Source organism: Humulus lupulus, chromosome 4 (assembly GCF_963169125.1).
Source record: "Humulus lupulus chromosome 4, drHumLupu1.1, whole genome shotgun sequence".
Lineage (NCBI taxonomy): Eukaryota > Viridiplantae > Streptophyta > Magnoliopsida > Rosales > Cannabaceae > Humulus > Humulus lupulus.
The window spans coordinates 103,685,080-103,705,936 of record NC_084796.1 but is presented as its reverse complement, the minus strand read 5'-3'; the positions used below and the strand labels follow the sequence as shown (position 1 = coordinate 103,705,936).

Here is a 20,857-nt window from a genome sequence, read left to right as displayed (position 1 = left end):
TGAAAGCCGTGTGAATCCGATCTTCTAATTTCATGGGGATCTGATTGTATCCAGAGTAAGCGTCGAGGAAGCTCATTCTTTCATATCCTGCCGTGGCGTCTATCATCTTATCGATCTTTGGTAGAGAGTAGCTATCTTTGGGACATGCTTTATTTAAATTTGTGTAGTCTATGCGTACTCTCTTTTTCCCATTCCCCTTTGGGACCACGACGGGGTTGGCAAGCCAACTGGGATATAAGCATTCTTCTATTGCCCCTGTGCTCAGGAGCCGTTGGACCTCCTCTTGTATGACTTGATTCACCTCTGGAGCGAACCTCCTCTGCTTCTGCTTGACAGGTGGGAAGTTGCTGGAGATATTTAGGCTGTGACTCATGACGGAGGGGTCTATTCCGGGTATGTCATGTGGAGAAAGTTCTCATTCTGGTCTTGAGAAATCATATGAGGGTCTGTCTCTCTTCTCCAGAGAGCTTGGTACTTACCAGCACTGTCTTAGAGGGGTCAGCGTCGTCTAGACCCACTTGTTCTAAGGTATCTAGCGTAACTAGGGGTTTTTCTTGGTCTTCCTCTAGATTGATTCCTTTTAGGCATGCTGGTAGGTCCTACTGTAATTGCTATTTGTTAGGGGAGTTGTTATGGGAAGCAGTGCCAGAGCTATTTATTTCTTTCAAGGTAAGGAAGCACTTTTTGGCCTGCTTCTGGCAGCCCTTGATGTCGACGTTGTAGCGCCCGTTGAGTGATTGACACCGCATCACCTGATGTAGAGTTGAGACTACCCCCTACATCCGGTGGATCCAATTTCTCCCCATGATGGCGTTGTAGCTTGTGGTGGAATCTATAATGAGAAAGTCTACTAGCAGGGCACGTTCTGCGGCCACCACAGTTAATCGAACGACGCCCTTTGGATATACTCTTTGGCTGTTGAATCCCAAAATGGGCGTGGTGGAGGGCCGGATCTGATTCTCCTCTAGCCCCATCTTCTGGAAGGCTTCCCAGAAGAGGATGTCGACCCCACTGCCCCCGTCGATCAGAACTCTGCCGAGCTGGCAATGGTCAACCTGTAGGGAAATGACGAGTGGATCATCATGGGGTAGGTGTACGCCCTTCAGGTCATCATCGGTGAAGGTGATTGCAGAGGCTGGGTAGCTTCTATCTTCTGAAGTGATGAGATTGACCATGTGGCCTAATGATTTGTATCGCTTCACTCGTTCTTCCATCCTTTCATGGATTTTGGTTGTCTGCTCTTGATTGTCAGTGAGTTCTACGATCCCGTGGATCATAGGGACTTGCTTAAGAGGCTCCTGGGTGCTGTCAGAGGCTGCGTGCACGGGGTCTGACGCTTGTGGAGCGGGGGCAGAAGCGGGATTATGCCGTGAGGCGCCTGGTCTGCCCGTCTCCTTGATGTATTGGGTAAGCCTCCCACTCCTCATGAGGGCTTGGATCTGATTGTTCAAGTTGTGGCATTCAGCGATCGTATGACCGTGATCTTTGTGGAAGAGACAGTATCTACTTTTATCCCTTCTGTCAGAAGGAGTAGTAATTTTGTAGGGCTCTCGCCAGATAGCTCTGTCTTTATTTTCTTAATAAATGACTTCTTGCAAGACGGTGTATTCGAAGGACGGGTATCGTGATGACTGTCGATCCTGTCTTGGCCTTTTTCCTTCCTTCGTGTGATCTATTTGGTTCCGCTTCCTCTTGTCATCCCTAGCAAGTGGCGGAGGATTATTTGTTGGTGGAGCAGAGATGAGTGCAGACTTCTTCTGTGCGCGTTCTCGAAATTCCAAGACCCTGAAGACGCCCTCGGCTTGGGTCTGCACATCTGCCATGTCGTATGGAGGCGTCATGGTGAGATTCTCATGTAAGAGAGATCCCACCTGCAAGTTTTTGACAAAGAGATTTGCTGCGATGAGTGGGTCGACATCGTGGATTTGATGCACGAGGTCAATGAAACGCTGTAAGTATGCTCTCGAATGTTCATTCTCCCCCTATTCAATCCGATAGAGATCAACCATTGTTCTGGGTGCCCCTCGGTTCGCACTGTATTGCTGTAAAAAGGTCCGTCGGAGATCACTAAAACTGTTGAGCGACCCTGGTTTTAATTGTCGAAACCATAACAGAGCTGGCCCGGAGAAAGTCGTTGAAAAAACTTTGCACTGAATAGCTTCGTTATTAGCTTCTAATGCCATCTTCTGTTGAAATTGGAATAAATGGTTTAGTGGATCTCCCTTTCCATTGAACGTAGGCAGGGAAGGGATGACGAAGTCTCGAGGCTTTGGCTCATTCTGAATCCATTCCGAGAAAGGCGATTTCTCAGTGGTTCTTGATACTAGGTCCAAATGCTCGGTGGCGTAGGCTGATCGCCCATCTGAGAATTTCTGCATCATTTCCCGCATCATGTCTTCTTTCCAACTGTCCAAGAACCGGATCGAGGGAACACGACCTTCAAAGGGAGAATCGTGCGTAGCTTGAGGTGTGTTGCGTTGAGGCCGGATTTCAGCTGCTGGCTGAGTGGGTCCGGTGGGTTCTGCTTCCGCCCACCTATGCGTGTCAGAGGTTGGGGCTCGTCGCTCTTCGGCCCCGGAGGATGGCGGGATGCCATGGGATCTTTCGTTACCGGGTTCATGTTTTGATGAGGGGAATTAATGCGGTCGATTAGAACTTAAGATCTGCTAGAATCAAGATTGTCGTGGGCTTGGGTGTTGCGGGTTGTGTCAGCGGATCTGCGCAGCTCAGCAATCTCGGCTTCGAGCCTAGATTGGGCTTCGGCCAATGTCTTGATTGCTTCGTCGGACCGCTGCTGGCTCGCTTTTAATAGGCGACACATCCTATCGATCTGGTCGCTCACGTCCGCCGGAGGGATGCTCTGTACGACTGGGCTCGAAACTCCGTTGCCTTTTGGTGGCATGATTTCTGGGTTCATAGTGGATCTTGATTTCTTGGTTCGACGTGTGGCTAAGGCTGAAATGTTTTTCGTTTCCCACAGACGGCGCCAATTGTTGGAGTAAAAATTTGTCTTTCTATATCTGGAGGCTTATCCCGATAATGGACGATGCACAATCACTATTCCGGTGATGAAATTTGCCTTTGACTCGTCGGGATCACCTGCAAGAAAGACACTCCGATGCTTAAGTCAGTTCAAAGTTCCCTCCATTTCCCTTCTATGAATCTTATATTTATAGGACAAAATATGCAAAGCAGTTAGTTGGTTCAAGCGAACCCTGGAATGGGGGGAGGGGGGGAGAAATAACTGAATTTCCCTCAAAAAATACCGACTTTGAATGTCTCGCTCAGGGGTCAGAGGCGCGGATCGCCTCTGACCCACAGCTTCTGCCTTCGGAACTTCTATATGCCAAAACGTTCCGTTTTGAATATTTGATAAATGAGGAAAGGGTTTTTGGGCCGAACATTTTGGGCCCAACACTAACATACAATACAATGGTCGTTTCCATGTTGCAGCCACACAATATAAGTTGACTTACTTGGAATCCTTAGCAATCAGTAGGTTTTCACCCTCCAATGTTCAATCTAGTTACGCTTAGCCAATACTGTAACTATCCATACAGTATACTTGGATTAATTATGGCACTCATAATTCATTATTATTATTTCGGGCAGTTTGGTCATTTTCAAAATCATTAGTAAAGATTAAAGATCCTTATTTGGGGTTTAAACTCATTAAGGAAATTCATACAAAATATTTGAGACTAAACCCTAAGTCTTGGGGAGACCTACCCTATGGTCTTGATGCCTAGGCTCGGGTATCACAATAGTATTTTCTCACAATACACTAAAAATCTTTTTCTTTGAAAGTTCCGCTATTAACCCATACTTTCAACAGTCGGTAAAATATATAAAAGATTTTAGCCGGTATTATATCTCGCAAATACTAATTAAATTCCTTAATTATTTTTAAAGAAAATAACTCTTAATTTTCCTTTTATTTTTCTTAAGGTTTTAATCTCTAAAAACTGTTTTAAGAAAATTGCCTAATTTGTCTTAATTAGGGAAACTGTTAAAAATTTCCCATCTTAACTAGTTAATTTTTCGAAGCCAATTAATCAAGTTTACTTCCTAGAAAAATAATTCACTTTATTATTTTCTCAAAATGTAGGGCTTTAAACCCTCTTTTAATTTATTAACTTATTCATAAATGAATTCTTTTATTTTTAGAAAGAATAAAAATTCTTTAATAAAAATAATTCCCACTAAACTCAAAGTGGTATATTAGGTCAAAATATGTTTTCAAGACTTGCCAAGTTTTTATCTTGCAATAAGCAAAATTTTACTTTTTACCTTAAGTTCCAAAATCTCATTTTTGCACTAAGTGTGAAAACTCTATTTTTTACATTTTTAACTACATAATTTGTTAGTTCATAACTTGAAATTTACTTACCCAATTGTTACCAAAATTTCCCAAATCCATTTTTGGTATACGTTTTAGGTCTTTGTAAAATCTTAGGTCAAAAGGAGCAATTTTTATTGGTGAAATTATTTTCCAACAATGAGGTAAAAATGTCCTTGTTTTCAAGTCTTTATTTTTTCCAAACTTTGATACTTAATAACTTTTAAACCGTTAAGTATTTTCTTACCAAATTTTACAGTGGAATAGTAGGTTACGCCAATAATATGTCCACCAAATTTAAGAAAAAACTGGGTTCATTGTCCCTATACAGTGGATGTCCAAACTTGGTCCCAAAATTAAGAATACGAAAAAAAAAAGTTTTTTACCTAAACTTTGAAATAGCATAACTCACTCATTTTTAAATATTTTTTAGTGTTTCAAAAGCTCAATTTTATGTACTCAATCTAAAAAACATCATAGTACAATTAAATTTTACAAAATCAATATACATTGGATGCCTGACCCCTTGGAAGTCACAGCTCAAAACATGTATTTTGTTTTAGGGTTTCCTACAAAACTCTTGGGGGTTTCGGTCCCTATTTTCAAAAATCAACACAGAAGCATCATAAAAATTATAAAACAACTACCATAACCTTATTACATCACCAATAAGAAACTTTAAGAATTAACTATACAAAATAATGCTTAAAACTAAAAACCATACAATAACAACCATAAAAGTAAACTTTTTACCTTTTGTTGTTCTTGCTTAAGGTTTGGATCTTCCTATTAGCTTTGGCTCCTTCAAAACCCTTTCAAAACCTTAACCAACTCCCCCCAACAACATAGATAATTAGCTAATGAAATATTTATGGTTAAAACTTTACAAAACTCTAGTTTATGGGAACTTTACCTTACGTAAAACCCTTCCTAGACCAAGGCTTAAATGCTTCCAAGCCTCCTTAGTGTTCTTAAGGTTGAAGATGGAGAGAAAACTTGAGAGAGTTTTCAAAAAGATGATAGTGAAAGAGAGAAAGTGTAACACCCTAAACTCCAGGGACCGTTACGGTGCGCATTTTAAACAGTGCTAAACTCACTAATCTACTCATTTGGCCATAATCGTGTAACTAAGTATGATTAGCGATTTAGGGATTAAAATTTTGGTTAAGATATAACGTTTCATTAGAACGCTTACTATATACATTGGGAATCCAAAAATATAATTTGAAGGTTCATTACAAGAAAATATTTACAACTAGTCGATCTAAGTGGAAAAACAGGGTTTAACCCTAGTTCCTCTTTCAACCCTCGGCTGTGGCGGTCGAGCAGCCGCATATGTACACATCGTCACCTAAGCTCTCCAGCTCAAGGATGGTCCAGCTTTCTTTTGCCTTTACCTGCACCACATAGCACCCGTGAGCCAAAGCCCAACAAGAAAACTCAATATGCTCATGATCAGTAATATCATGTCATCAAGTCACAATGTGCATGCCTAGCAAATATAGCCCTATTCAAGCATGCAAATAAGTTCTGACAATGGTGGGTATCTAGGATAAGGAATCCCACCCTCCTGAAAGGATGGCTATCAAGTCAATCCTAATCAGATAAGTGATTAAACACTGGTGGTTCCGATAACCATGCTGGGCTTATAGCCCTAAATAGAAGAGTGACAGTTGTAAAAGTCACTAAGGTGGGTTCCGTTCCCATTAGCCATGTGACACTACGGTCACCTGGGCTTTACAGATAAGTGATCCTTTCACTATCTTAAACAAGATAGGTATTTGATGACATAGTCACCAACATAAACCTACCGAGTGACCATAGAGTCACTACTGTGGGTACCGCTCCCTTAGCCATGTGACAGAACAGTCACCCAGGCCTTTGGCCCTGACTCCGAGTAACTAGTCATAGACTAGTCAAGCGCTTATAATTTTCATCGAACTTAGGGTCGGTCCAGCATTAATACTCCATATGAGTCATTCAATGCCGATGTCGATTAGATCTAATCTTTTATTGGCTCTGCGTTCATGACGCTTATGTCGTTTCTAACTCTTAGGTCAGTAACACACAACCAATGCCGATTCTCACTAATCAGCGCCACACACAAGTAAGCAATGCTATAAGGCATATATCATATGTCAAATATCTGAATACAAGGCATTCAACATGCTCATTTAACAATTGCTAGCATAAGTAGGATCATGCACAAACATAGAGACTCAAGCTCTGATCAATCTCATATTTAACATTCATGGCATGCCCTAACCACATGTTTCTCATGCATCACATTTAAACACTCGACATGCCTCAATAATAACCATGCATGTCATATACGAGGTGCAGTTTTCTTACCTCTGGTTTGAGCGAGAAATGACAATTGAATGACCCTTAAGAACGATCAATTCTTTAATCCCTTAGCGGTCACCTAGTCATAACCAAATACAACCTCCAATTAATGAAATAAAAAATAATAGGGTCTTGACCTAAACCTCACTCCCGAGACCCCGAATTGTACCCAAACGGTAAGTAGATTCGATCCCAAGCCTTAGGAATTGAAACCCCGAGCCAAAAACCCTTAAAAATGCTCAAAATGGGAGTCCTGAAAAACAAGGTAGCGCTGTCCCCTAGCGCCTAGGCGCTACAACCAGGGCCAACTCTGCTCTGGCTAGCGCTGTAGCACCCATAGGTGGGCGCTATGGCGCTAGCACCAGCCATAACTGCCCTGGTTCTTCCCTCCTTCGATTCCACCATTTCCAATCTGATTCAAAAGCTTCCAAACACCATTTAAACCCCCAATTGAACCCAAATATCATCTACACATAACCTAGGCATCATAACCCAAGTATCCTTTGCCAAAAACTCCCATTGAAACTCAACTTTCCAACTCAAAAACCCAACTGAAACTCCTATGAAAACAGAGCAAGAACAAGATATTCTATGGATAAAAACTCACCTCAATCTAAACTTAGCATCCTCTTCAATGGTAGAGCATAACCCAAAACCCTCACAGCTTGGCTCCTTGGCTTGGTTCCTCAAAAAGAGCTCCAAAATTCAAGAACAAATGGAGAAGAAATGGTGTACGAGAGAAGGAAGAGGAGGTGCTCTATTTTGGTTCACTTCAACAGCCTTCTAATGGCTAATTATAAGCTTAGGGTGAAAAGACCTAAATGCCTTCATGCCTAAATAAAAGCCTTAACAGCCACCAAGGGCAAAACTATCATTTCCCGCCTATTTCGTTAATTATAATTATCACCCTCCAATTCCCTTTATTCTCGATATTCTAAAATACCAATAATTCATATCTCATTACCCTTTAATTCCCGGTAATGTTCTAATCCTCAAAATTACCCCGAGACTCCCCCCGGGTCCCGAAACTAATCCCGTTATGACCAGACCGAAAACTTGCATTCCATGATCGTCTCATGCCGAATGGCCCGAACAAATCCACATATAATGTGGTATTATTTATAATTCACCCTCATGCATGAAAATACACAATTATGCCCTCAATAGGACCAAAATGCCCTTATAATTAAAAATAAACCCATATGCATGCATTTATCATCATATTATAATATAATTCACATAAATATGCATATAATCATTTAATAACATAATAAATCAATTATGGCCCTCCCAGCCTCCTAATCAAGGTCCTAAACCTTATTAGGGATTTTGGGGCATTACAGAGAGAGAGTGGTCGGTTTTAGGGGGGGGGGGGGGTTGGAAGATTTTATACAACTCTAAAATTATCCTAAAACACTCAAGTGTTTTACTACCCACTTGACATTATCCCTAATATTTAAAATGGGATTAAACTCAATTATAATTTTTCCATCCTCATTTAATTCTTCACATGGCCGGCCACCACATATATTATATATGTGATCATTTTTTTTTATATAAAGGTTAATAAATATTTCCCAAGAAGAAAAATCAAATTTGACTTCCTATAACCTTTTCACTCTTATTAAGTTTTAAACATAAAACTTAACATTAAATAATTAAATTAAATGTCTCTCACATTTAAATTATTAATCACACAATAAAATTTAACGTAAGGTCCATTCATGGAATAAAATTCCCCATTTTGGTAAAATTAAGCATTTAACACAAAATGCCCTAAAATTTCCATTTTCCCTTAGGTTTATTATTTTTTTTTACCAAACTTTAATTTTTACGAATGTATTTTATGCCCAAAATATAGTTTCCATAGTTTTTCATTTTATTTTCCGAGATTTTTCCCCGATCAGGGTTTTTGTGTCGGTCCAAGACCGAAAGTCTTATCCTGAATTTTAAATCACAAAATTCATAATTTGGCTAGCAATAACTCATGGAAATAAATTCCAAACAAAATATAATATTATTTAAACTAATATTCTTAACTCGGGGAAAAAAATCCCGACCCGAGTCGTTTAAAGGTACCTGAAATCGCAGGACGTTACAGAAGCGCTGGGATAAAAATGTCTTCCCTGATTGTCTAGCCTAGGGACATTCTGGGGCTTAGTACCCTGCAGACATTTTCGCTGCGAATTGTTCAGATGATTCTGTCCTGGGATAGGATTCATCTGTTCTTTCCTAGGGAAATACCCTGGGTCTGCCCTGGTTTTTGGAGCGGGAGGAGTTTTCTTTTTGGGGTTTTTTTTTCTGATGGGATTCGTCACTTTGGATTTCCGTTTTTCTTGAGCTAGGTTCGATGGACCGTCTCTAGGATGAGGGGATCATCCTGAGGAGGAGGAGTAGGGGTTGTAGTGTTGTTTGGTACGCCAGTCCTTGTAGGCGGGACATGAGGCTGAGTTCCTGGGGGAGGAACAACTGAGGGATTGACTATAAATCCCTGAGCAGCAATAAAAGCTTGTAGAGCCAGGAAGGACTCGTGCATCTGGTGGGTGATCTATTGTTGTTCCGCCATCCTTGTTTTTTTGTTGAGGACCTATTGTCTCAAACAGGCCACTTATGGATCCTCCTGTTTAGGTTCCACATCATTCTCGCCAAGATCGTCGAGATTCTCGGCCTCGTGGTCTTCATACCCCTCTCCATCCTCTTTGTAATAGTCTTCATCATATTCACCCCTTCTCTGAAGTTCTGGGAGTCATCAGGCAGGGGCCCATGATAAGGCACATCCTCTGGTTGGTCTTGAGGAAGTTGTTGGTTTTGCAATGGTTCTCCATTGTCTTGTTGTTGTTGTCGTTGTTGTTGTTGTTGTTGTTGTTGTTGTTGTTGTTGTTGTTGTTGTTGTTGTTGTTGTTGTATTTGTTGTTGTTGTTGTTGAAAGGGATCAAACACGGTATGTTTGGTGTTCACCATCTTTGTAGATGACAAGGACTGGTTCAAGCTTTCTTTAGCTCTCAATGAAATCACCAAAATGTTTACCGAGTTTTTTGGAAACTATAAAAATATTGAGAAATAAGAGCTAGAAAGAAAGTCTAAGAAATGAACAAGATCACAGTTTTTACGTGGTTGGGGCATTAATGAGCCTTAGTCCATAAGTCACTAGTATTAGGCTTTAGATAGTTTAACAATGGAGGTTTTCTACAAGTTTAGCAGCATTTATGCATACAAGAGAAAATTGGGATCCTTGCTACAATGCACAAATGACCCTATTTATAGGCACTCATGTGACTTAGACCGGACTAATCTAGGCCCAATAAGGATATAATTATAAGTGCTTGCTAACAGAGCCATAATACAAGAGTGTAACATGATTACAAGTTGTTAATCTGGGCCCATTGGGCCGGCTTAAGTGTAGCTGCCCTTTGTACGTTGGCAGAGACTAATCCGCGTGGGCTACCAGGGGGATCCTAGGGATATGGTCTGTCAGAGTAGTGGCAGTATCGTTTCCTTGGAACATTGTACGTTCCATGCGTACCCCATTCTGCAAGTTAGTTAGGAGAGCAGCTGCTAGATTTCTAGGGGACACGTCAGTTGTAGGAAGGAATGGGCTTGTTCTACCCGGATACTTAATCCTGTTCATTTACTGATTCCCAGGTTCATTTACCAAGACCCAGGTTCATTTACCAAGATCTGGGTTCAATTACTAGGGTGGACATCGCAATACAATATTAGATCGGACATATTGATGGCGGGCCAGAGCATTGGCGATGAACTTGGAGACTTTGCTTGGATCCCACTCGATGAGATCCGTCTCCTAGAATGAATTGTCTGCCACCATAATCTAAATCCTGAAGGATAGAGATTGGGTGTGCCCGGGAAGGTGGTTCGGGTATGCATCTCAATTTTGACCCCTTACTATGCTCGTGTTACTTGCTAGTTATTGGGCTCGACATGGTCCGAGCCAATAGGGTTTGGTTGCTCATTGTTTGTTGGGCCCTAGTTGGGCCCGAGCCTCTTCCAAGAGCACATGAAAACTGTTTGGTCGTGCCACGTGTCCAAGGTAGAAAAAATGGATAACAACTAGTATTGAATGTTTAGGTGTAATAAGCATGCATGTGGGTTTGTTTCTTATTAGAAGGGTATTTTTCGTAATTTTGACCTATTGAGGGCATAGTTGTAAATATATGTGATTTTTTATTGAGACCACATTATATGTGGATATATTTGAGTTATTCAGCACGAAGAGATCCTAGTGAGCAACTTAGCAGTTTAGCCACAACGGGGTCAAATACCCGGCTCGGGGAGAGCCTAGGGGTATTTTGGTAATTTAGTACATTACCAAGATTTATCAGGTAATGGGAAGTTATTTGTGGCTACTTTGAAAATTATGAGGTGTTAATTGAGGTTGGCGGGAAATGGTGGAAAAAGACCATTTTTCCTTTGAAGGCATAAAGAACTAAGTAAAGGCTAGGGGCGTTTTTGTTTTTTTCCCTAACCTTGGATAGACTTAGACACTAGAAGCCTTCAGAATTAGGCAAACCACAGAGGAAATATAACCCAACAGCTTCCCCATTTTCTATCTCTCGTTACTCTCTTTATTTCTTTGGGTTTATTATGGCTTGGTTGAGTTTTGGGAGAGAATTGCTTGAATTGGAGAGCTTAGAGCAAGGAATTTGCAGCATAGGGTTAGATTTCACAGCTGAGGTAAGATCCCATATTCTGTTTTGATGAATTTTCTGGCTTGGTTATAGTGTTCTTGAGTTTTTAAACTCATTGTTGGGATTTTGAGTTGTGGTGAGGCTTTGGTTTAGTTTTCGATATTAATATGCTACTTATGATGTGTTGTTATGAGTTTAGAACTCAATTCTGGGTTTGGTTGAGGTTTGGGGATGAATTTTGAGAGATTTAGCTTGGGTAAATTGTTGAAAATCTGGTTCGCATGGTCGCACTGCAACGCTATTCTTGGAGTGTCAGGGCCCACATGAACTCAGGGGCGCTAGGGTTCTTCTGAACTGCCACAGCGCCGCGACGCCTTGTGGGCTGCGCCGCGATGCATGTCTAGTGAAAATAGGGCCAGGGCTCTTTACTTTGGGGTGTGTCGTTACCCTTCAGAGGTGCGCCGCGTTGCTAATGGGAAAGATTAGCCAAGTGAGGTTTCAAGTTGCGGGGACTCAAACGTAAGGGCTCGAGAAGGATTCTACTAACTGGTCTAGTAAAATTTAAGGTCCCGAAGGCTAGGACTCAGTGTGGAAGCCTCTATTTACCCGATATTGATGGATATCCTCTATTATGATTGTGACTAGGGTATCACTAGGGCTTGGAAGTGGATCATGCTCGAGGATCATTTTTATTTAGCCAGTGCTTGGACCAGAGGTAAGAAAACTGCACCCTAGGTTATGATTAGGGCTTGGGCCCTGTGACTGAGCATGATTATAATTATGCATGTGATTATTTGATTAAGCATGATTGAATGCTTTGTATCTGGATAATTGTTAAATGTTGTATGATTATCTGATTGAATAGGCTTGACTTATAAGTCAAGGGTGGCAATAGCGTGCTAAGCGCCAGCCGAAAGACTTGACTTTTAAGTCAAGGGTGGCAATAGCATACTGAGCGCCGACCGAAAGGCTTGACTTATAAGTCAAGCGCTTAAATAGCGCACTGAGCACCAACTGAAAAGCTTGACTTATAAATCAAGGGTGAAAATAGCGCGCTGAGCGCTGACCAATATGGTTAGGCCTATCTAGGAGCGTGGTATATGCTTGACCGACCCTATGGTTGATTGGAAGATAAAGCGACAGATATGTTTGGCCAACTCTAAGGTTGTTTATATAGAGGATAGGTCCATGGGCCCCAAGGTGACTCTATAGTCACTTATCCTAGGGCAATGGGCCCCGAAGTGACTCTATAGTCACTTACATAAGGAAACGGGCCCCGATGTGACCCCATAGTCACTTATCTGGATTGAATGCATGCATGAGTAGGGTTATTACTGCTAGGCATGTTGATTATGATTTTGTGATATATTATTAACTGCTTATGAGCATGTTTAAGTTTTCTTGCTGAGCCTTGGCTCAAGGGTGCTATGTGGTGCAGGTAAGGGAAAATGGAAGCTGGACCAGCCATAAGGTGGAGAGTTTCGATGGCACGCGTGTACATATGCAGCTTGCTCGACCACCATAGCTGGGGATTCACAAAAGAACTAGGGTCGAACTCTAATTTTGTCGCTTAGGCCGACTTGTGTTGTAATTGCCTTTTTGAACTGTAAATGACCATTTGAATGTTTATTTTGTGATTCTATGTACGAACTTAAACATTTTAATGAAATGATCATTCCTTTTGATCAAAGTTTTTAACCCTAATATGTTATTCACTTTTAGTTACACGTTTATGGCCAAATGACTTGATTAGTGAGTCTAACATTTTTAAAGTACATAATGTAATGGTCTTGGCTATCCAGGCTGTTACAACTTGGTATCAGAGGTGCCAAGGTTTAAGGGTTCCTGAAGACGGGCTGGGCATGTACACTCGCCACTAAAGACAAGCTCGACCCAGGGTTTGGTAACTATTTATGTGGTTATCTATTTAACTGCTTAAATAGGATATAAATGTCTTATCTGCCTGCTTTATTAGGGAGCATGAGATATTCTGATAGGGCATGTCCCTTGACAGCGATATGCATGTTAATGATGTGCTTATTAGCACTATTACTACTTGTAAATGTTAAAGGAACGCTTATTAGCGCTATTATATGTATATGTAGGCCAGGAAATGCTTATTGGCACTCTTAATATTATGATTGGTTAAATACAAATGATAAGTGTTAAAATACAAGCAAGGTGTAAACACTTAGTAGAATTTACATAGTGAAGATGTAAATTTGAGTTTCAAATTGTAGCTTTAATAAAATGCAAATTTGGGTCCAAAGATACATAAAAGTATCTAAGGGTTCCCAAAAAATTTGGTCATTTGGAGCATTTTTGGGACCTTTAGAAGTGTCTATCGCCACCCAAAAGGCGACACATCGTGTGAAGGCTAGGGTTTCTCCTGATGTATTACGTGGATTTACGTAAATGCTCTAAATTATGTGTTTTACAAGTCTAATCCTATTGGTTGGACCTAATGATGATGCCTACTCTATATATGGGTCGAAAATAGTGATTTGGGAGACTTGATCACTCTCTCCAATCTCTCTCTACCCTCTATCTCTCTCTAGCTCCAAGAATCTCTAGTTTTCTCCAAGAACTCTCCAAGAAAGTGCTTGACTTAGAAAGTTGAAGGCTTGTTCAATCTCAATCCTCATTTCCTCAAGAGAAGGCCTCAAGCATCAATGGTGGCTGGAAAATAGAGAATTAGGACAGCATTTCTCAACGTGTATAAGCCTTGGTTTTGTAGTTTTTTATTTGCTTGAAGGATTTTCTCAAAGAAAGTGGTGGTCTTGCCAAGGGTTTTTAAAGCTCTGTCAAAGATTGAAGAACTCCATTGATCTACTTGGGTTTCAAGTTCTTTCTCAATCTTTCTTAAGTCTATGTCAATCCAAATTTTGTGTAGATTCTATTTTTTGTGGTGGTGTTATTTCACTCTCTCCCAACATTCTAATACTCTATAATCTGAGATAGCATATCATGGAAGAATCTAACTCTCTTTCAGCTTTGAGATTCATGACACAAGACTTTGTTAGATTAGATAGATTTGATGGGACTAACTATTGGGGTTTGATGCCCTAATTAAAACTCAATTTATTTGTAATCTCATTTATTATTAATAAAAGAATATAAATCATTTTTTAACTTGGTCAATCACTTTGCTCACATGTTTTATTTTCATGATTATTTGTTTAATATAAACTTATATTAAATCCGGAGCATATAGTTAATTGTATTTATAGGGACGTATTCACAATAGAATAAAAATATGATTATATGTTCAAATATAAGTTAGTCCTAAGATTAGTCAGTGCAGAAGATTTACACTGACATGCCAATCTACGATATGAACTATTTGCTCTTTCTAGAACATTAGTAAAGTATATAAGATCAAATGTATTTGTTACATCGAACTGGATCGATATTGACAATAGATATGATAAGTAAACACATTGTTATTATCTATTCTAGTCATATAGTTGACCATAGGTCAATTCAATCTCAATTCTGAGTGGTTAGTATTTTAACTGGTTGTATTATTTGAGTTTTTTGACTTGTTCATTACCAGCTTACCCTATGGACTAGCCCATACTTACATCTTGGGAACTCGGTAGTATAATTGAGTGGGAGTGTTAATCATAGATATGAACATCTATAGCTTCTGATGAAGAAGTGAAATGATGGTTTCCTTTTAGTTGGTTCAAGGTGCTAAATGATAGAGATCTCATTTCAGTAATTAATATTAGTTTACTGAAATATCATTTACAAGAAACTAAGTGTTTTAAGGATAAAACACAATGAGGGGTAAAACGGTATTTTAGTCTCATCTCATTATAGACCGTCTATAAAGGATTGAGTGACAATTATGGTTGTAACAATGGATAATTAATAACGTATCTATGTTGCTTATAGAGCGTTCTATGAATTCAATAGTGCAATTCCGAGTCTTTAGTGGAGTCACGATGAATTAATAAGTTAGTAAATTTATTTGTTAGATTTATAATAACTTATTGGAACTTGATTTCATAGGCCCATGATCCCCACTGTACCTTGGATAAAATCATCTAGATAGTCTCAATTAATTGATTTAATTATCAATTAGAATTATCAAAGTTGACTAAGTCAATTTTGGATAGTTTAACAGACATATACAATTTAGAGAAGAAAAGATAAATTAGGACTGATTTATTAATTAAGATAAATTTGTATCTAAATAAATAAATAAGTTTAAATCAAGTTTCAAACTATAAATAATTAATTTGATAAATGATTTGGATAATTATTTAATTAGTTAAATCAATAGAAAATAATACAGGCCTTGATTTTAAGTCCAACGTGTTTATAATCAAATGGGAAATTTCACGGGCCTAAAGCCCATGATAATATCGACCTAGGGATGTTAATTGGCTATTATTTTATTGATTTTTTAATTAAATAAATGACCTAATTGAGTCTATAAAAGGAATGCTAAGAAAGAGTTGAAAACATAAGTTGAATCACAAGTTTCTGAGAAGATTAAAAGATCTATTAGGTTTTAGATTCTCTATACGGCATAAGTTATTTTCTAAGCCTCAATTTTTCTCTTCTACTCTTCTTCTCTCTGTATCTATCTCATGTGTTGAGAATTTCCCACTCTAGTCTAGGTGATTCCAAGGATACTTTGGAAGGTTGTGAGGAAAATTGAAGAACGATTCAGTTTCTTGGCAATACTCTGCGACATAAAGGATACAAGGGTTAGAGAAACTGAAGGAATGACTCATTCATTCCGCTGCGTATAATGTAAGTGTTCTTATCATTATTTCTCTTTGAATTCAATTTTAGAAACATGTTCTAGGTTGTCTCATATTAACTTGTTTAATATTAGATCTACATGAAAATAAATAAAGATCATGTATAAGTTTCCCAACAACTGGCCTCAGAGCCTTTGGTAATCTTTATTTTCATGCATGAACATGGTAAAATTGAATTATTTGATGTGTTGAGTAATTGGGTAGATTTCATGTGTTTTTATGATGCATATTGAATTTTATGTGATTATTAGCATATTTTGATTAATTTGTTAGGTTTTCTTTGCAAATAATTTTTATATAAATAATTTATTTGATGTAAATCATCATAAAAAATATTTAGAAAATGTTTATGGTTTGAAAAATTGCACAAATTTTATCAAAAAAAATATTCTTGGGCAGTGACCGCGGCCTGGGTAACAGCAGCTAGTGGTTGCTACCACCATAAACCTCTGATCGCGGCCATTGCACGAAAAATGCCCAGAAACGTCATGTGGCTGCGACCACCAACTTTCACTAGCCGCGACTTACGTTAATTTTTTTTCTTAAAATTCAATTTTTGAATGTATTTTTAATAGGTTAATACAAAAATATCATATATTTTCTATTATTTAAAAATATCATATTTCAAAAATGAATATTTTCTACATAGATTCAAATTCAAATTTAAAAATAAGTTAACTAGTTAACTTTAAATATTTTAATATATTAAAATATTATAATTAAGTTATCAAATATTTAAGATTTTTTTTAATACTTGATATTTTTTTAAACTTGATATTTGAAAATAATAATATTTGATTATTCTATAGATTTTAATATTTAAATTATTTGAAATTTAAAAATTTGTTAACTAGATATTTTTATAGATAATTGAATTTGTTTAACTGTTTAAGATATTTTTTCAAAAACAACAGATTATATATTTTTTTTTAAATTTATAACTGGTTAGATTTTTAAAAATATCACGTTTTTCAAACCAATTAATAAAATATTTTTTAATAAATGATATTTAAATTAACTTTGGTTAATTGTTGATAAATTCTATTTAAATTAAATTAATATTTTTCAAATTAACCTAAACCATGTTGATTATTGATAAATGAAATTTAAATTAACTTTTGTTAATTGTTGATAAATTTCATTTAAATTGACTTATTTTTTGTAAAAATTTAATTAATTTGAATTTTTGTTAAATTCTAGATAATTAATTGTGGTATTTTTGCATAAATTCATAGACTTGCTCATATAGTAACATGATTAGGCCCATCCAATTATAATATGTTTGTTTGCACTATATGTGGTATTTTTGCAATTGGGTTTAGAAGCATATAATGACCCATATGTTTGCTAGATATATGGATTTTGCCAAATAAAATATTCATAAAATGATAGGTTTTATTTGGGCCCATTACAAAATGTAAAGTTTAAATTCCTCTCTTGTGTGTGATTCCACTTGTGAAGGCCCATTTGCTTTGCATGACTATAGTGAGCCTAATCAATTAATAACAATTAATAAAATGAAGGTTTAAATTCATGCCTTTTGGACCTTGTATGGAAGTAAGGGGGCCTTAGTAGTGGGAACGACATACTGGACCCAGGCCTCCTTTATACAAGCCCAATTGTTAATGCTCATTTACCTGAGTTGGACTTAATTGTATAGTTTTATTATATTAGTTAAACCTAAATATTGATTAGCAACAAATTAATTGAATTTGTTTCAATGTGAAATTGTAGAATTAATAGGAAATTATAGGACTTTGGTTTTAAAAATTGAATCTTTTCAATTTTTTGGAGACCATAGCCATTAATTTTTTTAAATTAATAATAAAAATACTATTTTATAATGAGCTTGTTTTATAAGAATAATATTCGATCTCCATCGTTGGTTTAACAAAGTCAATAGCATAATGGGGCCTCAAGACACTTTGATTCATCCCCCTATGGAAGGTGTTCATTAGTTATTTTGATAAGGTTAGATTTCGAAAGATAGATAGTTATAGGTCAAATTCTACTAGACTCACCCCTGCAATAACTAATAGGACTAAATCTATTGATTATTTTAACCGTGAGTCTAGCTCATAAAATAAGAGATTTTTTTTTTTCTTATTTTGATCGAATAGTAGGTTGTTAATAATGGTGTCCATTATTAAATAGGTTTACAACTTTATTTAACTAGTGGTATTTTTTACTTTCACCAACCGGGACAATGATATCATAGATTTGTTAAAAACCTAAAGAAATAGAGATATGATTATTTTGGTATTTTTTCTCATATCTTACATATTTTTAGTATACGCTGTGTTATTTCTTGAAATTAGAGTGAATAGAAGTTTTATTGAGCAAAAGTGATTGATTTCTATTTTATTGATAATTGGTAGTTTTAAGTATGGATGTGTCTACTCCCATCCTTTCTCAACTTTCTATGGAGAAACTCACTAGAGAAAACTTCCTTAAGTGGAAGCAAAACATCAACAATGTGTTGATTGGTGACAACTCCAAGTTTGTCATGATTGAGGAATCCCCGGAAGTTCTAGCTGAAGGAGCTACCAAGTCTGTGAGGGATAAGTATGAGCGTTGGCAGGCGGCTAACAATAAGGCGCGGTACTACATGTTGACTAGTATGGTCGACACTCTCAAGACAAAGATGGAGAATGTCAAGATGGCCTACGAAATCATGGATCAGCTCCAAGACATGTTTGGTCCCAAGTCAGCGCAGACTCGTTTTGAGGCCACCAAGAAATATGCCAACGCTCGGATGGCACCTTCTCATCATGTTCGCAATCATCTGATCAAAATGACAAACTACTTTTAGGAAGCTGAACAACATGGAGCAACAATAGATTAGGAAACTCAAGTCAGCTTAATCATCAACAGTCTCTCTCCAGCTTTCCTGCCATTCACCACCAACTATGTGTTGAATAAACTCAACTATGGTCTAACGCAGCTCATGAACGAGCTTTATAATTTCGAGTCTATCATGGGTGGACCTAGTAAGGGAGGAGAAAATAAGACTACTGTTGATGCTGCTAATCCAGCTAAGGCTGAAGCTAACCCAACTTCATCTTTGAAAGTTAAAAACAAGAAGGTAAAGATAAGTGCTTTCACTGCAAAGAGAAGGAGCATTGGAATGAGATTGCCCCAAGTTTCAAGCAGCGAAAAACAAAGGTAATGATTATAGTTCATTTATCTTAGAAACATGTGTTTTAGAGAATGATAAATCTGTTTGGATTGTTGATTCTGGATCTACTAACCATGTTAGTAACTCTTTACAGCTTCTTGAATTGTGGGAGGAAGTGGACGAAGGCGCTTAAAGCTTAGAGTTGGGAACAGAGCATTCATTGCGGTCCAAGCTAGAGGAAGAGCTCGTCTGAAGTTCAGAAATAAATTTTTAATTTTAAATGATGTATTTTTTATTTCGGATTTTAGTAGAAATTTAATTTCAATTTCCATGTTGCAATTAGAACAATTTGTTATGACTTTCACAAGTTCTAATATATCTATTTCTTTCAATGGATCACAATTGTGTATTGCATGTTTGGAAAACAGGCTTTATATTCTGCGACCTAACGAACCCATCGCTCTTAACAATGATTTATTCAAAGTAGCTAAACCTAGGACCAATAAACGTCAAAAGACCGAAAAAAACAACATGACATATTTATGGCATTTGAGACTAGGTCACATTGGCTATGAAAGAATTCAAAGACTTACAAAGGACGGGCCTTTGAGGGACCTCACCTTAGGTGAATTACCTGTCTGTGAATCTTGTCTAGAAGGAAAACTGTCCAAGCGTCCATTCTTTGCAAAGGGTGATAGGGCCAAAGAACCACTTAGACTTGTGCATTCAGATGTTTGTGGACCTTCGAATGTACAAGCCAAATGTGGTTTTGAGTATTTCGTCACATTCATTGACGATTACTCTAGATACTCATGTCTTTACCTAATGCATAGGAAATCAGAAACATTTTCAAAGTTTCAGGAATTCTTAGCTATGGCTCAAAACCAATTAGGTAAAACGTTAAAAATCTTTCGATCTGATAGGGGTGGAGAATATTTGGATATGCAGTTCCAAGATCATTTAAATGAACTTAGGATTTTATCACAACTTACTACCCCAGGTACTCCGCAACAAAATGGTGTAGCGAAATGCCGGAACAGAACTTTATTGGAAATGGTTAGATGCATGCTTAGTTACTCAACTTTACCAACTTCGTTTTGGGGACATGCAATTGAAACCGCGAACGACATTCTCAATGTCGTGCCGTCTAAATAAATCCCCAAAAACACCTTTAGAATGCTAGAATGGTCGTGAACCTAATTTACGCCACTATAGAATCTGGGGGTGTCCCGCCCACGTCCTGAGAAAAAAGGAGGGAAAGCTAGAACCGCGAACTGAAGTTTGCATGTTTGTTGGCTATCCTAAAGGTACTCGGGGCAGAATTTTCTATAGTCATTCAGAAAAGAAAGTGTTTACTTCTACGAATGCTACTTTTCTGGAAAATGAGTATGTCCAAAACTTCAAACCACGCAGCAAAGTAGTGTTAGAGGAGATGGTTAAAGAATTGACTCCAACCAATGTTCCATCGTCTTCAATGCGAGTTGATGATGAATTCCCACTCTTCATGTCCAACCGACACAAGTCGATTTAAATGAAGAAAGTACCACTATTCCTGAACAAACAGTCACGGAGCCTCGTCGTAGTGGGAGGGCTTCTAGGAACCCAGTTCGCTATGGTTTGGATGGTGAAA

The 20,857-nt window shown here is 37.9% G+C and overlaps 1 protein-coding gene across 1 annotated transcript; it reads right to left on the bottom strand.

Annotated features, from left to right (window-relative positions):
* Nucleotides 1-776: 776 nt before the first annotated feature.
* Nucleotides 777-1,214, bottom strand: LOC133832448 (uncharacterized). The gene has a single exon (XM_062262790.1). It carries the CDS (start codon nt 1,212-1,214, stop codon nt 777-779), a length of 438 nt encoding a protein of 145 aa, XP_062118774.1.
* Nucleotides 1,215-20,857: the final 19,643 nt, after the last annotated feature.

Coding starts and splice junctions, on each gene's coding strand:
- LOC133832448 (XM_062262790.1), bottom strand. CDS start 1,214: ATGGAAGAACGAGTGAAGCGATACAAATCATTAGGCCACATGGTCAAT.